This window comes from Phodopus roborovskii, unplaced genomic scaffold, assembly GCF_943737965.1.
Source record: "Phodopus roborovskii unplaced genomic scaffold, PHOROB, whole genome shotgun sequence".
Taxonomy (NCBI): Eukaryota; Metazoa; Chordata; class Mammalia; order Rodentia; family Cricetidae; genus Phodopus; species Phodopus roborovskii.
Genome location: NW_026126448.1, coordinates 6,898,329 through 6,912,790, shown reverse-complemented (window position 1 = coordinate 6,912,790; position 14,462 = coordinate 6,898,329). Strand labels below are relative to the sequence as shown.

Below are 14,462 nucleotides of genomic sequence, written 5' to 3'. Positions count from 1 at the left end.
TATCAGGAAATAAGAGTTTTCAAAGCACTCCTTTCCTAAACAAGATAGGGCCCTTAAGGTGTTTGCCCCACATCCCGAGTATGAGGGACATGTTACAAAGTGTCTAATGAGCCTGTACTGGCACTCACAATGTAGATTAGGCTGGCCTCAAACTCTGCCTGCCTCTGCCTCCCAAGTGCTGGGGTTAAAGGTGTGTGTGCCACCAATGCCTGGCTTAAGTCTTAATCTTTACCCACTTTTCAACCCATGTTTGATTTTTTTTTCCCCCAAAGAACATTCTTAATTCATTTATTTAAAGGTGCTTTTTCCTTTTTTGTTGTGTGTATAGATATTTTGCCTACATGTATGTTTGTGCACTAAATGTATGCAGTTCCTGAGGAGGCTAGAAGCTAGAAACCCTGGGACTAAAGTTATGGCTGCTGCTTGCATTCAAACCCCAGACCACTGAAAGAGCAGCCAGTGAGTACTCCACTGGGCCTTTCCTCCAAGTCCAGCAATATTTTCTTAATGTGTACATCAGGACTCAAGGCATGAGCATTATACTGAAGCTGCTAGATTTTCCTTTTTAGGTTGATGTTTTGTGGTTCTAGGTTATTAGATCCAGGGCCTTGGTCATGCAATGCAAGTGTTCTGCCAATGAGCTATATCCCTAACTGCAAATTTCCTTAACACATCTTAAAACTTGAATATTCAGTTTGTGCATATCTGTATGTGTCAGTAAGCATATGCATGCCAAGACATGTGAGAGTCAAAGGAGAGCTTGAGGGAATCAATCAAACTTTGGTGTCTGGATATCTCACCCATTGAGTCATCTTAGTGGCTCTAAAATAGACTCAGGTGTGGAACCAAAACCATGATCTCTGTAAGAACAGTAGCTGCTCCTAAATGCTAAGCCATCTTTTCCAGCCTCTTTATTCATTTCATGTGTATGTGTGCATGCTGTGTGCATATGTACAGCTTTATTGGTGTTTTCCTGTCCCCCAAGCAGCTCCCAAACACAGATGATAATATTAATTATAAATGATTGGCTAATAACAGCTTGTTACTAGCTAACTCTTAAATTTAAAACAACCCATATTTCTTATCTATGCTTTGCTCATGTGTCTTCATACCTTTCCCACCTACCGTTCAGCTATTGGCCAGTAAGCTTGTTTATTAAATCCATTTTACTAGCCCCAGTCAACAATTCCCACTGCTCCATCTCAACTGTCATCTTTCAAGATTAGCAAATGGCTGACTCATTTATGCTGTACTGCAAGCAGCACAGGCTGTCTGTCACACATTCTTCTACAGTGTACATTCCTGGTCTTTACAATGCAGTGGATATCCTGCTATATCTTTCCTTTGGCTAAGCCCACGCTACATTTTCTTTTTGAACACTGCACTCAGGTTTATATATTATTCATCTCCCTATCTTATCAAGGCATGTTATCAATTTATATCTCATATGTACATCCAAAGGATGCTAGTTCTAGAACAGTTACTTCATTAGCCACTGGCCAGCCCTGGTTCATTCACTCCCCATATATCCAGTTCTTGTTATGTATGAAAACCAAGTCAGGCCTCCTTTAAAACATTCATAAAGCCCCCCAAACACTTGCATATTGGTAAATCCTGTGCATGAATAATTTATTGCACAGGTTCTTCTGCATCAAGAATTTTTGCTGAAATTGTTTTCTCCCAGACTTCTAAAAATATTTCCCCTTAAAAAAAAAAAAAAAAAGAATCCACTATCTAATTTCAAAGAAAATATATTTCTTACACAAGACAATCCAAACTGATGCAAAATATTTATTCCACGTTAGTTATTTTATGCAGTAGTTTTTCCCCTCAACAGACTTGTGATAACCATATCTTTTAAATCTGTAAATAATGTTATCAAAATAATCTTAATCTCTGAAATCTCACAAAAATTCATATTTTACAATCCACCCTGAATATCAAGGCTGCAAGAATAACATTTCCTATATCCAAATATTTTACAGCTGTACCCAGAAAGAAAAAACAACAACAAAAAACAAAAAAACAACCACATATGCTTGGTTAAGGGCTAAATTACCCGAGCAGCCAAAAATAAAATAAAATATCCAAATTATTAGCATTAATTTAATACAATTATAACTTCAATAGTCACTTTGTCATTGACAATGATTGCTTGAGCACAGGGGTGAGTGCGTGCCCAAGGGCTGGTAGTGGAAGCTGCTGAGCAGAGTGGCAGCTCCCCCTGTATCTCTGCCCTGCCAGCTCCCACCTGTGCACGGCCCCACAGGTACTGTGTATGTGCTTTAAAAATTCCACCACGCAAATGTCTCTCTATTAAGCAAATAACAGGGAACAACAAAAGCTAAGCAAGACAATGCTCTCTCTTTGGGATATGATTATGTCCCTTGTGCATGAAGTATTCAACAACGTAAGAAAAGGAAAAGAACACTTTATATTCTCTAAACACAACGCTGAGCTCAGTGGGGCAGGTCAACTGTAAGCACTCGTATTCCTACTTCCAGGCGTCGTCATCTGAGGTCTCACTGCTGCTTGTTTCTGTGTCGGAATCTTCACACTCTACACTGATAGTGCTTCTCCAAGGGGAGAGCAGGCTAGAACTGCGGCTCAGCTGGAAGCCGTTCTTTCCAAACCCATTTCTTCGTAGCTGTGGGGCATAGGAGAGAAAATAAAACCCTTCAATGACTATACTAGTCCAAGTGGAGAATCCCAAGAGCTCTAACTCCTCTTATAGCAGAACTTTTCAGTTCAGTAAGATGGATCTTACAAGGATTCCATTTATTTGGAGGCAGGGTCTTAACTGTGTAGCCTGGCAATTCCCTATGTAGTTCCTATGTAGGAACTCCCATATTCAGAGATCTGCCTGCCTCTGCTTCAAGTGCTGGACTGAGCTTGAAGATGGATGCTACTATACCTGGGTCATCTAAGCTCAGTCTCAGTCTGTCTAGTTTGAGGTTTTAGAGTCTCTACTTCTGAACAGTTCTAAGTGGTAAACTCCATCCCCCCCTCCCTCCCTTTTTTGATAGGGTTTCTCTGTGGCTTTGGAGGCTGCCCTGGATCTACCTCTGTAGACCAGGCCTAAGTGGTAAAATCTTATGGAAGCCTATACACTGCCCTATTATGAGACTTCCCAGGTGTCATTTATGTTTTAATGCTTTCTATTATCATTTATTATTATTGTTGTTTTTTTTTGAGACAGATTTTCTTGTGCAATCACCCTGGTTGTCCTGGAACTCTCTCTGTAGACCAGGCTGCACTCAAATCAGAGCTCAACGTGCTTCTGCCTCTTGAGTGCTAGGATTAAAGGTATGTGCCACCACTGCTCACCCAAGATTTTTATTTTTAATCATGTGTGTGGTGTCTATGGAAGCCAGAGACCTCAAACCCTATTGAGCTGGAGTTACATGTGGTTGTGAGCCAACATGGCTGCCAAGAATCAAACTCCAATTCTGTCTCCAGCCCATTATCAATGGTGTAGGTGGATGGCTACAGAGGGTGAGAGAGGTCTATAGAATTTCTTTTGTTCTATTTTTTGTACTGTAAACCTAGGATCTGATAGTGTTTTACTCAGTAAGAATTCAAGCATTAACTGAGTCAGTTTACATAAGCCTTTTGTCTACTTAGCAAAGGACAGGGATCATTTCCTAAGGACTTAGAACACAGTTTGTGGTTCTGGTAAGGAGTTAGAGCGGTGAGCATAAAAGCTGTTACTTACTTTCTACATCTGCTCACTGGCCTGAAATTTCTACTGTACAGTCAGTCTGACACCCACCCACCACTCTATTCTCTCAACTTTAGGGTTTCCTGGCCAGCTACAGTAGCACATGACTCTAATCCAAGCAACTATAAAGCAGAGGCGCAGGCAAGAGGGCTGCTGTAGATTCACAGTAGCCTGGTTTAAAAATAAAAATATGTTCCAAACTACCAGAACTGTATATATAAAATCCTGTTTTTTCTTTTCCTTTTTCTTGTCTTTTTTTTTTTTTTTTTTTTTTTTTTTTTGGTTTTTCAAAACAGGGTTTCTCTGTGTAGCCCTGGCTGTCTTGGAACTCAATCTGTAGACCAGGCTGGCCTCCAACTCACAGAGATTCACTTGCCTCTGCCTCCTGAGTGCTGGGAGTCACCACCACTGCCCAGCTGTTTTTTATTTTAATAATTTACTTGTATTTTATGTTCATTGGTGTTTTGTCTGCATGCATGTCTGTGTGAGGATGTTAAAAACCCGGGAACTGGAGTTACAGACAACTGTGAGCTGTTGTGAAGGTTCTGGGAATTGAACCTGAGTTCTTTGGAAAAGCAGTCCGTGCTCTACCTGCTGAGCCCATATCCCCATTTTGAACCCCCCCCCCCTTTTTTTTTCCTACGTAGGTAGCCCAAGCTATCCTGGAACTGGATGTAGACTAGGCTGGGATTAAAGTTGTGCATACCCACCACAGGGCTGAGTGCATACCTGCTCTGTTCTCATGTGGAACTCCTTGAGCTCATCCTCTGTGAGTGGAAGGCAATTCTCATCATTTTCAGGGTATTCCTGCCATCCCATTGCTTTTAATAACCTGGAGGAGGCAAAAGGACAGTAAACATGCTAGTAAGCTTGACTACACAGCTCACTAGCTAGCATCCATGGGAGATGCCTGCCCAAGGCCAATGGATGTTACAGAAGCAATTTTGTTTTCTCCCTAGTAGGACAAGTTTCTCAGGTGCTCATAATTAAAAGGAGGCTCTTCATGGTTAAAGGGAAAATGATCCATTAAAAGGGTAGAAACAGCAAATAAGATGGTACCAACAAAACAGAAACAAAAACCCCAACAAAACAAAATAGAAAATAACTAAAAACCTGCTTTACAAGGAATGTTTTCATAGATCCAAACAGGAGGAGGAAGAAATTATTCTTTGTTCCTTGTGTACAAATTAGAGCATCTCTCTGTGCTGCATAGCTCTTTCATGGCCTTGTAGATCTCTCACACAACCTTGATAACCTCTATAAAGTTTCTTTAGCCTAGTGGTTCTCAACCAGTGGGGCACAACCCCTTTGGGGGTCAAAAGACCCTTTCACAGGAGTCACATATCATATCCTGCACGTCAGATATTTACATTATGATTCATAAAAGTAGGAAAATTACATATGAAGTAGACTAATTTTACGGTTGGTGGTCACAACATAAGGAATTGGTATTAAAGGGTCTTAGCATTAGGAAGACTGAGAATCACATACTTGGTAGGTGTCATCTGCTATGTGGTTGTAGAAAGTAGATTACATATAAGGCCTTCAGTTAAAACAGTCAGTTCTGCCAAGCATCGGTGGTGGCCACCTTTAATCCCAGCAGTTGGGAAGCAGACGCAGGGTGATCTCTGTGAATTCGAGGCCAGCCTGGTATACAGAGCAAGTTCCAGGACAGGCCCAAAGCTACACAGACAAACCCTGTCTTGAAAAACAAAACCCCAAACCATTTGGTTCCACATATAGGCTTCCCAAAGCCCCTTTAAAGAGATTTTACAGAAATTGTTCAGTTGAACCAAGAACACATCAGTGTAAAATCTCGTCTCTCCCATGACTGTATCCCTAAAACCAAATCTGAAATTAAACTTCACCAAACAAAACAAAACAAAAACAAACAAACAAAAAAACCTTGGGGTTATTGTGAAATATGGGACCAAATCTGAGAGAATGCCCAGTGGGCAATAGGCTAACTGGTTACCAAAAGTAAGTCAGATTTCACGGTCACATCGCTCCTAAGTGTTAAGTATGTTTAAGGGTCTTACACACCATACATCTTATTCTCACCTGTGCTCAGCTTCCAGAGAGTGGGATAGGACCTCCCCTTCTTCCACAATGGGTAGAGAAAGACCGTTCTGAAGACACCCTTGTTCTCCATTTTCCTTTGGTTCGGGCGTGTGGCTGCCCTCCAACTGCAAGACAAGGACAGACGGACTTAGTTCAATAACCGTTTCTGGCAAGAGAAGCAACCAGCAAAACTGAGGAGTTAGAATAGTGTTTCTCAGACCACATTTCTCCCTTAATCTAGAAAAGGTTTTTCCAACTTAAAAACTGATGCCCAATGTGCCAATAAACTAACTGGAGAGTCAAAAGATCCAGAATATGCAATGCTAGGGGTGGTGTGGAGTGGGCTTCAACAAAAGTCACTGATCTAAATCTACAGTGTACAGAACTGAAGATAAGCAGGAGAGTGTACAGATTTTGAGCATGGCTGTGACTATTAGATAAAGCAACACATGAACAACCCACAATAGCCTTAACTAGACTTCATTTAAAAACAAGTTTAGAGTGACAGCATATGTCTGTAATCCTAGTATCAATATGGCAGAGGCAATAAAATAAAAAAAAAAAGCCAATATGGGTTATATAGCGAGACACAGCATCCCCTTCCGCAAAGACAGGAAGACAGACAGGGAGGAAATATGTGTAAAAGCCTTATCTAGTAAGGGATTAATCTCTATAATATATAAAGAACAGTTAAAATTCAACAAATGTCTTCACTCTTTGAGCCATCTCACCGGCCCTCATGATTATTTTTTGAAGAAAAACATGAGACGGCAATTACATTTACTTTAAAATGTAAAATTCACACATGGAAATCCATACTTTACTTCTTAGCAGAGTACAATTATTTTTAAATTCTACATTTTAATATAAAAAGCTTGATATTTAAATGTTCCTTCTAATAAAACCATACATAAAAGTATCAAGGCAAGGCTGGTTAAGGTGATACACGCCTTTGATCCCACCGCTCAAGAGGCAGCAGCAGGTAGAGTTAGATAGAGACTAGCTTGAACTACTGAGTAAGATCCAGGACAGCCAGGGCTAGCTACACAGAGAAACTTTGTCTTGGAAAAAAACACAAACCATAACAAAACAAGAAAACAAATAAAACCCCCATATACTACAACAACAACACATAGTACACCAGAACAATTCCATACTCTTACCCCCTCTAGCTTGTCACAATCTCTGCTTTCTGAGCAGTCTCCATTCCGTTCATCTTTCAGAGTCTTCAGGAACTCACTCTTCCTGTCTGTGGTTCGGCGGGTCAATTTGGTGAGGCGAGAGGTGTTGATCTCAATTGGAGGGGTAGTACTGGAGGGACTCTGGGCAAACACCACAAACAGATTGCTCCTAACAGTAAAGGGCAAAAACTAGGAATCCCTGAGTTACTTTCTATACCTTATTGATTCTCGTCTTTTGCTTGAAAAAACAGGGCTGGAGATAAGCTCAGTGGTTAAGGGCACGAGGTTTTCTTCTGAAGGACCCAGGTTCAATTCCTAAAACCCATGGGGCAGCTCACAACATTCTGTAACTCTAGGGATTCAAGACACACATGCAGGCAAAACACCCATATACCTAACATTAAAAACTTCCCCATAAACCAGTTCATTTAAAATCATTAGTTATAACATAGACCCCTGTTTTAAATCATACACCTATTTTAATCCTTTCACAGAAACCAGGGGAGGGCCAGTCTTGGTTTATACCACCCGGCTATCAGAAGCTACTGTCAGGTAAGTGTAGTCATAACAGAAATGGTATTTGTTGTAACTATACTTCACATTGCATACCTTATTATAAATAAATGGGAACGTCTAAGGTGTGTGTGTGTGTGTGTGTGTGTGTGTGAAGATCCCACCGTATAGTGTATAGCTGAGACTGGCCAGGAACTTAGAATGATGCTCTTGCCTCAGGCTCTACTGTGACTTAGGCATTTACAATCACACACTGCTCAGAAAGAACAACTCATCCAAATTATTCTTTCACAAGTTTTAGTAAATAGGTTAGGTGTTCAGTGCACTGGCTGCCCTTCCACAGCACCTAGATATGGGTGGAACAAGATGCCATACCTGGGTTAGGTTCTCAGGACCCACACAACAACTTACAACTATCTGTAACTGCCCAGGGGATGTGATCTTATATACACATACATATAACATCCAGGTAAAACACTCATACTCCTAAAATAAGTAAAATAAATCTTTATACAAGAGAGAGAAACTCCAACTTTTGGGCTGCGGATGTGACTTAGTGGCACCTAGAATTAACAAAGACCTGGATTTGATTCCCAGCACTGCACAAAATTGAGCATAATAGTGTATGCATAAAATCTTAGTACTTGTGAGTTGGAGACATAGGGGTGTGTGTGTGTGTGTGTGTGTAATCTTAGTACTTGTTGGATGGAGACATAGACAGGAGGATCAGGTGTTGAAGGTCACCCTCAAAGTCAGCATAGGCTACATAAAATCCTGTCTTTTTGAAAAAGAAAAAGGAGGATCCAGAGAGATGGGAACTGAATCCGGATCCTCTGGAAAAGCAGCGAGTGCTCTTAATCACCGAGCCATCTCTCTAGCTCCCCAGGTCTGGAGAGATGGATGGCTCAGTGTTCTTCCAGAGGACCTGGGTTCAATTCCCAGCACACATATGATAGCTCATAACTGTCTGTAATTCAGTTCCAGGGAATCTGACACCCACAGCAAAACAATGAACACAAAATAGTTAAATAAATAAAAGAAAAAAAAAAAAAAGGCAATTTATTTGAAAATTATTACCCTCACTCACCTCTTTGGGAGAGTTTAGAACTACACCAGCAGCTAGTACCACTGGTTTAGTAACAGAGATTGGACTGGTAAAAGCAGACTCCCGGCTAGAGGAAAGGGATCCTGACTTGTGTTCCATTCTGTTAGCTTTCCAAGCATTGGGCTATATGGGAATAAAGAACAAATCAGCCAAAAGTAACACACAGACAAGCACTTAGATGGAAAAAAAAAAAAAGTGTGATATTTATGTGGGAATATGAATTCCCAAAGCTTACCTGTCAATATGCACAAAACTTTTCTGAGCTTAGGCAGATGGGCAACAGAAAAGCCATGAGCCCTGGTGTGGGTAGGTTTAACAGCTTTCTTTACCATAATAGTTCTCAAAGCATTTAATTACACACAAAGAATTTCTACTCATTTATAAGCCCCAATCTCTATAATAGTATGTGTGTGTGTGTAAGTGATTGTTAATTTCTACAAAGCATACCAGAAAATAAAATGTAGTTTTCTAGAGATTTGATAGTGATAGGATATATTCCATGCTAGGATGTATATTGTAAATGGCACACAGTCCTTGTTTAAACCAAGAAGCCCTTCTTTGGCTCAGTTTTTTGTGGTCTGGCCATGGTCCCAAGCTTACCAGCATAGTACAGTTGGAATAGTCCATTTTAGTCAATCACACCATCTGACGAGATCAAAGATGACAGAGATCAACAGAGTGAGACAGAGGTTCGTGTAATCTCACCAAGAATGAAACAGAAGAAAGAGAAGATCTAAATAAAAAGAACTCCTTTCTGCTTTGAGGTGGAGCATGCTTTTTAATACCAGCACTCCAGAGGCAGAGGCAGAAGCAGGTGGATCTCCATGAGTTTAAGGTCAGACAGGTCCACAGAGCAAGTTCCAGGACAGGCTCCAAAACTACAGAGAAACCCTGTCCTGAAAAACAAAAAATTCTTTTCCATGATGCATTCTTGGGTGACACAACAGAATATACCAAGGGGTTTCCAGAATGCTTCATTTTTTTTTTTCTCTCAAGACAGGATTTTTCTTTGTAGCCCTGGCTTTCCTGGAACTCACTCTGTAGACCAGGCTGGCCTCAAACCCACAGATCTGCCTGCCTCTTGTCTTCTGGGTGCTGGGATTAAAGTAAAAGCACAGCTCTTTTTTAAAAGATTTATTTATTTACTGTATATATGACTTTACACCAGAAGAGGGCATCAGATCCCAGTATAGATTGTTGTGAGGCACCATGTAGTTGCTGGGAAGAGCAGCCATCTTTTCAGCCCCACTCATGTTATTTTTCGCTCCTCACCTGAATTCTGTCAATCAGGTTCTCTCAGTTGAACTCAAGTTTGCTGACATAGTTAGCCTAGCTAGCTAGCTTACTGAGGAGACCCTAGAGGTCTCCACTTTTTGATCAGTCTACCTACTTACCTGAAAGAGATTATCACTGTGTGTGTGTACCCATACAAGCAGGTAGATGTGCCCAAGACAGAGGATGGTATCAGATGCTCTCCCTGTTAGGCTTTGAGACAGGGCCTATTACTGAACCTGAAGCTTGCCATGATCTTGGCAAAAGTAGCTTACCAACATGTCATATAGCAGGTCATATACCTGCTACTTTTTATCTCTTAAGGCCTTAATTCAAGTCACCAAATGTTTTCTAGCTGCAAACAGGATTATTATTATTATTATTTTTGTAAACAAAGTACACCTGTCTAGCTTGGAATTGTCTATATAGACCTGCCAATAAACTCACAACCTGTCCTTAAACTCAGCAGTTGTCTAGCCTGGAATTGTCTATATAGACCTGCCAATAAACTTACAACCTGTCCTTAAACTCAGCAGTTGTCTATCTACCTATGATTCTAGAGTGCTGGGATAAAAGGTGTGGAACATAACTTTTGGCCTGATTCAAGTTATTTTCCTCAACTTGCCAGCAGCAAGTGACAAGTATTGACAAGCATTACTGATACTGTAAATATAGCTCAGATTTCTGTGATAAAATAATACATTTTCTATGTATCATTTATAATTTCTTGGTTATCATTTATAATTTCTTAGTAGTATTTAACTGTGTCAACTAAGTTCTTTTCCCATTCCTTACTGTCTATCCTCTTGCCTAGATAATCTGACCTACTGTAAAACCATTTTTACTGTAATAATGGCTATCATGGGACTAGGTAGAGATAAGCTGTTAGCTGCTCAAGCAGTGTCAACACCAGAGTTTGGATCCCTAACACCTAAGAAAACATGTATGAAAATGCTGTGCAGATTAGCCCTCTTGTACTTCAACTACCCAGAAGGAACACTGAGGGAATCCTGGGGTGGGCTAGTTAGACTAACTCAATCAGCAGGCTCAAGTTGCTTGATGTCAACCTCATGCCTCCTACACACAAACACACCCATACATACATATATGGATAATATAAAAAAAATACATGTTTTTAAAAGACATATTCCCGTTTTAATTACTAAGGGTAATTAAAATGGCCCAGCCACCAGCCACCCTTCTAGTGTTTGCTGCGTCTTAGAACTTCTATAATAACTGCTTCTTTAATGTCAAACACTCACCAAATTCTAGACCACAGGCTACACTGCTCTTGCTCTTAAGAGTTGTATTTAGTACTTAGTTTAATTGAAATGTACTTAAATTTGTTCTTTAATTTCAACTGTGTAATACTATATTTAGCCATTTCAGTAAAAAGAGCATAACAGATGTTTCTTTGCACTGCTCTTAAAAATCCAAGAACATTAAATGTGCAGAATGGAAAGTGAGCTTCCGCTCACTAGGGTTTGCTCCTAGTAAACAATACATTTTTCTTGAATCAATACAGAAAGAAACTCAACCAAGCAACTATGTGTTTTGGTGAAAATGCTAGAAATGATATTTTCAGCCTTAAGGATACATATACAGGATGAAAATAAATTGATGTGATGAGTGCTGTAACTGAAGAGACTTATGCTATGTATGCAATGATAGAGATGGAAGGACTAGTCAGATGTTTGTATGTATGTGACACACAGGAGTCACAGAAGATGGCAAAGACCTCAATAGGAATTTCTTCCTAGCTAAGAGGAAAAATGGGACAATAAAGTAGAATATACTTATGGGTCAAGCATAGTGGTACACGCCTTTAATCCCAGCACTCAAGAGGCAGAGGCAGGAAGATGTGTGTGAATTCAAGGCCAGCCTGGTCTACAAAGCAAGGTCCAGGATGGCCAGAGATACAAAGAGAAACCTGGTCTTGAAAAAACAAAACAAAACAAACAAATAAATAAATTAAAAAAAAAAAAAAAAGAGTAAGAGGAAAGTGGGAGTCAAGATATTCATCATGAATGATCAGACAGACGTTAAAAAAACTAAAAAACAAGCTTACAAAATTAAACTAGGGAGTTGGTATTGGCAGGGTCTGGTGATGAGAGTACAGTTCTATACATGTAACAAGCACTGAATATCTAATGAATAATTTGTCAGAAAATAAAAATGTTAAATAGTGTGTGACTTATTATCAAATCTGTTTTTCAAAATTCCTATAGTGACTGCAATTCATACCTTAGAGGGAGGGGGTGCAGGCTTAGGAACCAAGTTCTTATAGACACTTGGGACCACAGTTGACACTTTGCTCCCATTTGCATGATGGGACCCTGATGAGGTGAATGCAGCAGAGAAGGCAGCAACAGGATCCTCTTTGGAAACTTTTTTGATGACTAGCATCTTTGAGGGTTGCTTGGCACTAGGTGGATTTTCTGTGAAGGATAAGAGTAGAGACACAAAAGAATGTCACATTTGGTAAGTAACACAAAACAGTTTATAGTTTAAACAATAGCCTTACCTTCAATAAAGGACAAACATTACCTTGTGTTCATTTAACAAATACCCTGACAAATGACACTATGGGTAGGGAGGTAGTTCAGTTGGTGAATGTAAGCATAAGTATATGAGCTAATCTCCAGAACCTGAATTTAAAAACAAAAGAAAACAAGGTACACATGCTTGTAACCTCAGCATTGGGCAGACAGGTGAATCCCTGGGATTCTCTGGCCCACCAATTTACCATCCTACGTCAATGAGACTGTTTAAAAGACTGAGTGGATGGCTCCTGAAGGACACGAGCTCAAAGCTGACAACATCTTGCCTTTGTATGTGCATGCATGTGCTCATGTCACTCAGGGAAAAAATATTAACTTTTTCAAAATTCATTTTATTTTTAAACTAATGTGCATTAGAGTTTCGTCTGCATAATACATGCATGCCTAGTACCTGTGGAGGCCAGAGGAGGATGTCAGATACTCTGGAGTTACAGATAGTTATGAGTTGCCATGTGGGTGCTGGGAACCAAACCCTGGTCCTGTAGAAAAGTAGCCAATACTCAAAACACTGAACTATTTCTCCATTCCCTTATTTTGTTTTTGGAGAAAAGGTCTCACTATGTAGCTTTAGCTAGCCTGGAAATTCACTATGGAGCCCAGACTGTCTTCAAACTCAAGAGATCCAGCTATCTGTTTCCTAAGTACTGGAATTCAAGGACTAGCCATTACTTTTTTTCTTCTAGGCAATACCATTTGGTAACTGTACAGAAAAATAAAGGCAGCATATGAATCACTAAGTTTATAAACCAGTCTCGAAGCACAAAGAATAGAAGTCCTTAGAGGAGTTTCGCTTGTAAGATATATAGGGCAATTAGTCAGGCACAACCAAGTAAGAATGAATGCTAATGCTAATCAGGGAGAGGCAGGTGGATCTCTTTGGGTCACACACTGAGACACTGTCTCAAAAAACCACTACTAACAAACATTATGAGGCCCAGTGAGATGGCTCAGTGCATACTGCTCTAGCAGAAGATCTGAGTTCAGTTCCCAGGACCCATTATCACCAATAACTACAGTTCTAGGAAAGGCTATCATCCTCATTTGAACTTCCCAAGCTACCTGAATACATACACAGGCATACACACCTCTCTCCTAAAACTAGAACATTTTAAACTTCCAAACTTTTTAATCTCCGTAATAAAAAAAATTTGAAGAGAAGCTCCCAATAAACAGGAAAAGCCAAACAAACAAACAAACAAACAAACAATTCAAGCTATAACCACCAGAAAACAAAAAACCCAAATCTCAATTATGATTCAACAAGCTTTCAATGGTCTGTATTCTGACTCCACCAAAATTATTATGCTTGGATGGTTTTATGGGGATAGACTATTCTCCTATCTTTATGGATGATTATTGAAGAGCTAACATGTGTTAGTTATCCTAGGCAAAAAGATGAGAAACAAAAACTAAATTAGTAGCAAAAACAAAATAGGAGGAAGAATTTTTATTTCTCTACTCAATAATAAGAATTTCAGGGCTGGAGAGATGGCTCGGAGTTTAAGAGCACTCACTGGCTCTTCTTCCGGAGGTCCTGAGTTCAATTTCCAGCAACTACATGGTGGCTGCTCACAACCACCTATTAAAAGATCTGGTGCCCTCTTCTGGTATGCAGGCATACATGCAGACATAATACTGTGTATACAATAAATACATAGATCTTTAAAACAATTTCAAGTTATGCTTTTAAGATAGCAAAATCTACCTACCCCACACTCCAGAAGGGGTCCCAATAGGTCTGCATGGCTGATTCTGTTTGCCAGCTTCTGGATTCAAAGAAGGCTAGGGGAAAAAAGGGGGATATGAATGGCTGATAAAGAAATCTCATCTCTTTGGAATTTTTCACAAAGTAGCCATCACCAAAGAAACTACCAAAAAAATTATAAATTATCAGCTCCAATTAATAGTATATTAAAAACAAAAATTATGTTGAAATCAACAGATATTTCATTGTAGCTTGAGTTTTATTTTCTTTGTTACAGAATCTCTTATGCACATATAGCTACACATAAAATATAAATATGTAGTTTTCCATCTTTCTATATTAT

At 39.7% G+C, this 14,462-nt stretch overlaps 1 protein-coding gene across 4 annotated transcripts in view; it reads right to left on the bottom strand.

Annotated features, from left to right (window-relative positions):
• Nucleotides 1-1,773: 1,773 nt before the first annotated feature.
• Gpbp1l1 (GC-rich promoter binding protein 1 like 1) overlaps nt 1,774-14,462 on the bottom strand; it is a 37,519-nt gene continuing 24,830 nt past the window's right edge. For all 4 annotated transcript variants that reach the window (XM_051188549.1, XM_051188547.1, XM_051188550.1 and 1 more), the window contains exons 6-12: nt 14,124-14,196; nt 12,098-12,291; nt 8,564-8,704; nt 6,946-7,104; nt 5,783-5,907; nt 4,451-4,553; nt 1,774-2,647 (exon numbers count right to left, since the gene is read on the bottom strand). In XM_051188549.1, coding sequence (XP_051044506.1) covers nt 2,495-2,647; nt 4,451-4,553; nt 5,783-5,907; nt 6,946-7,104; nt 8,564-8,704; nt 12,098-12,291; nt 14,124-14,196 — 948 coding nt within the window. In that variant the 3' untranslated portion in view covers nt 1,774-2,494. The remainder of the gene's footprint in view (nt 2,648-4,450; nt 4,554-5,782; nt 5,908-6,945; nt 7,105-8,563; nt 8,705-12,097; nt 12,292-14,123; nt 14,197-14,462) is intronic.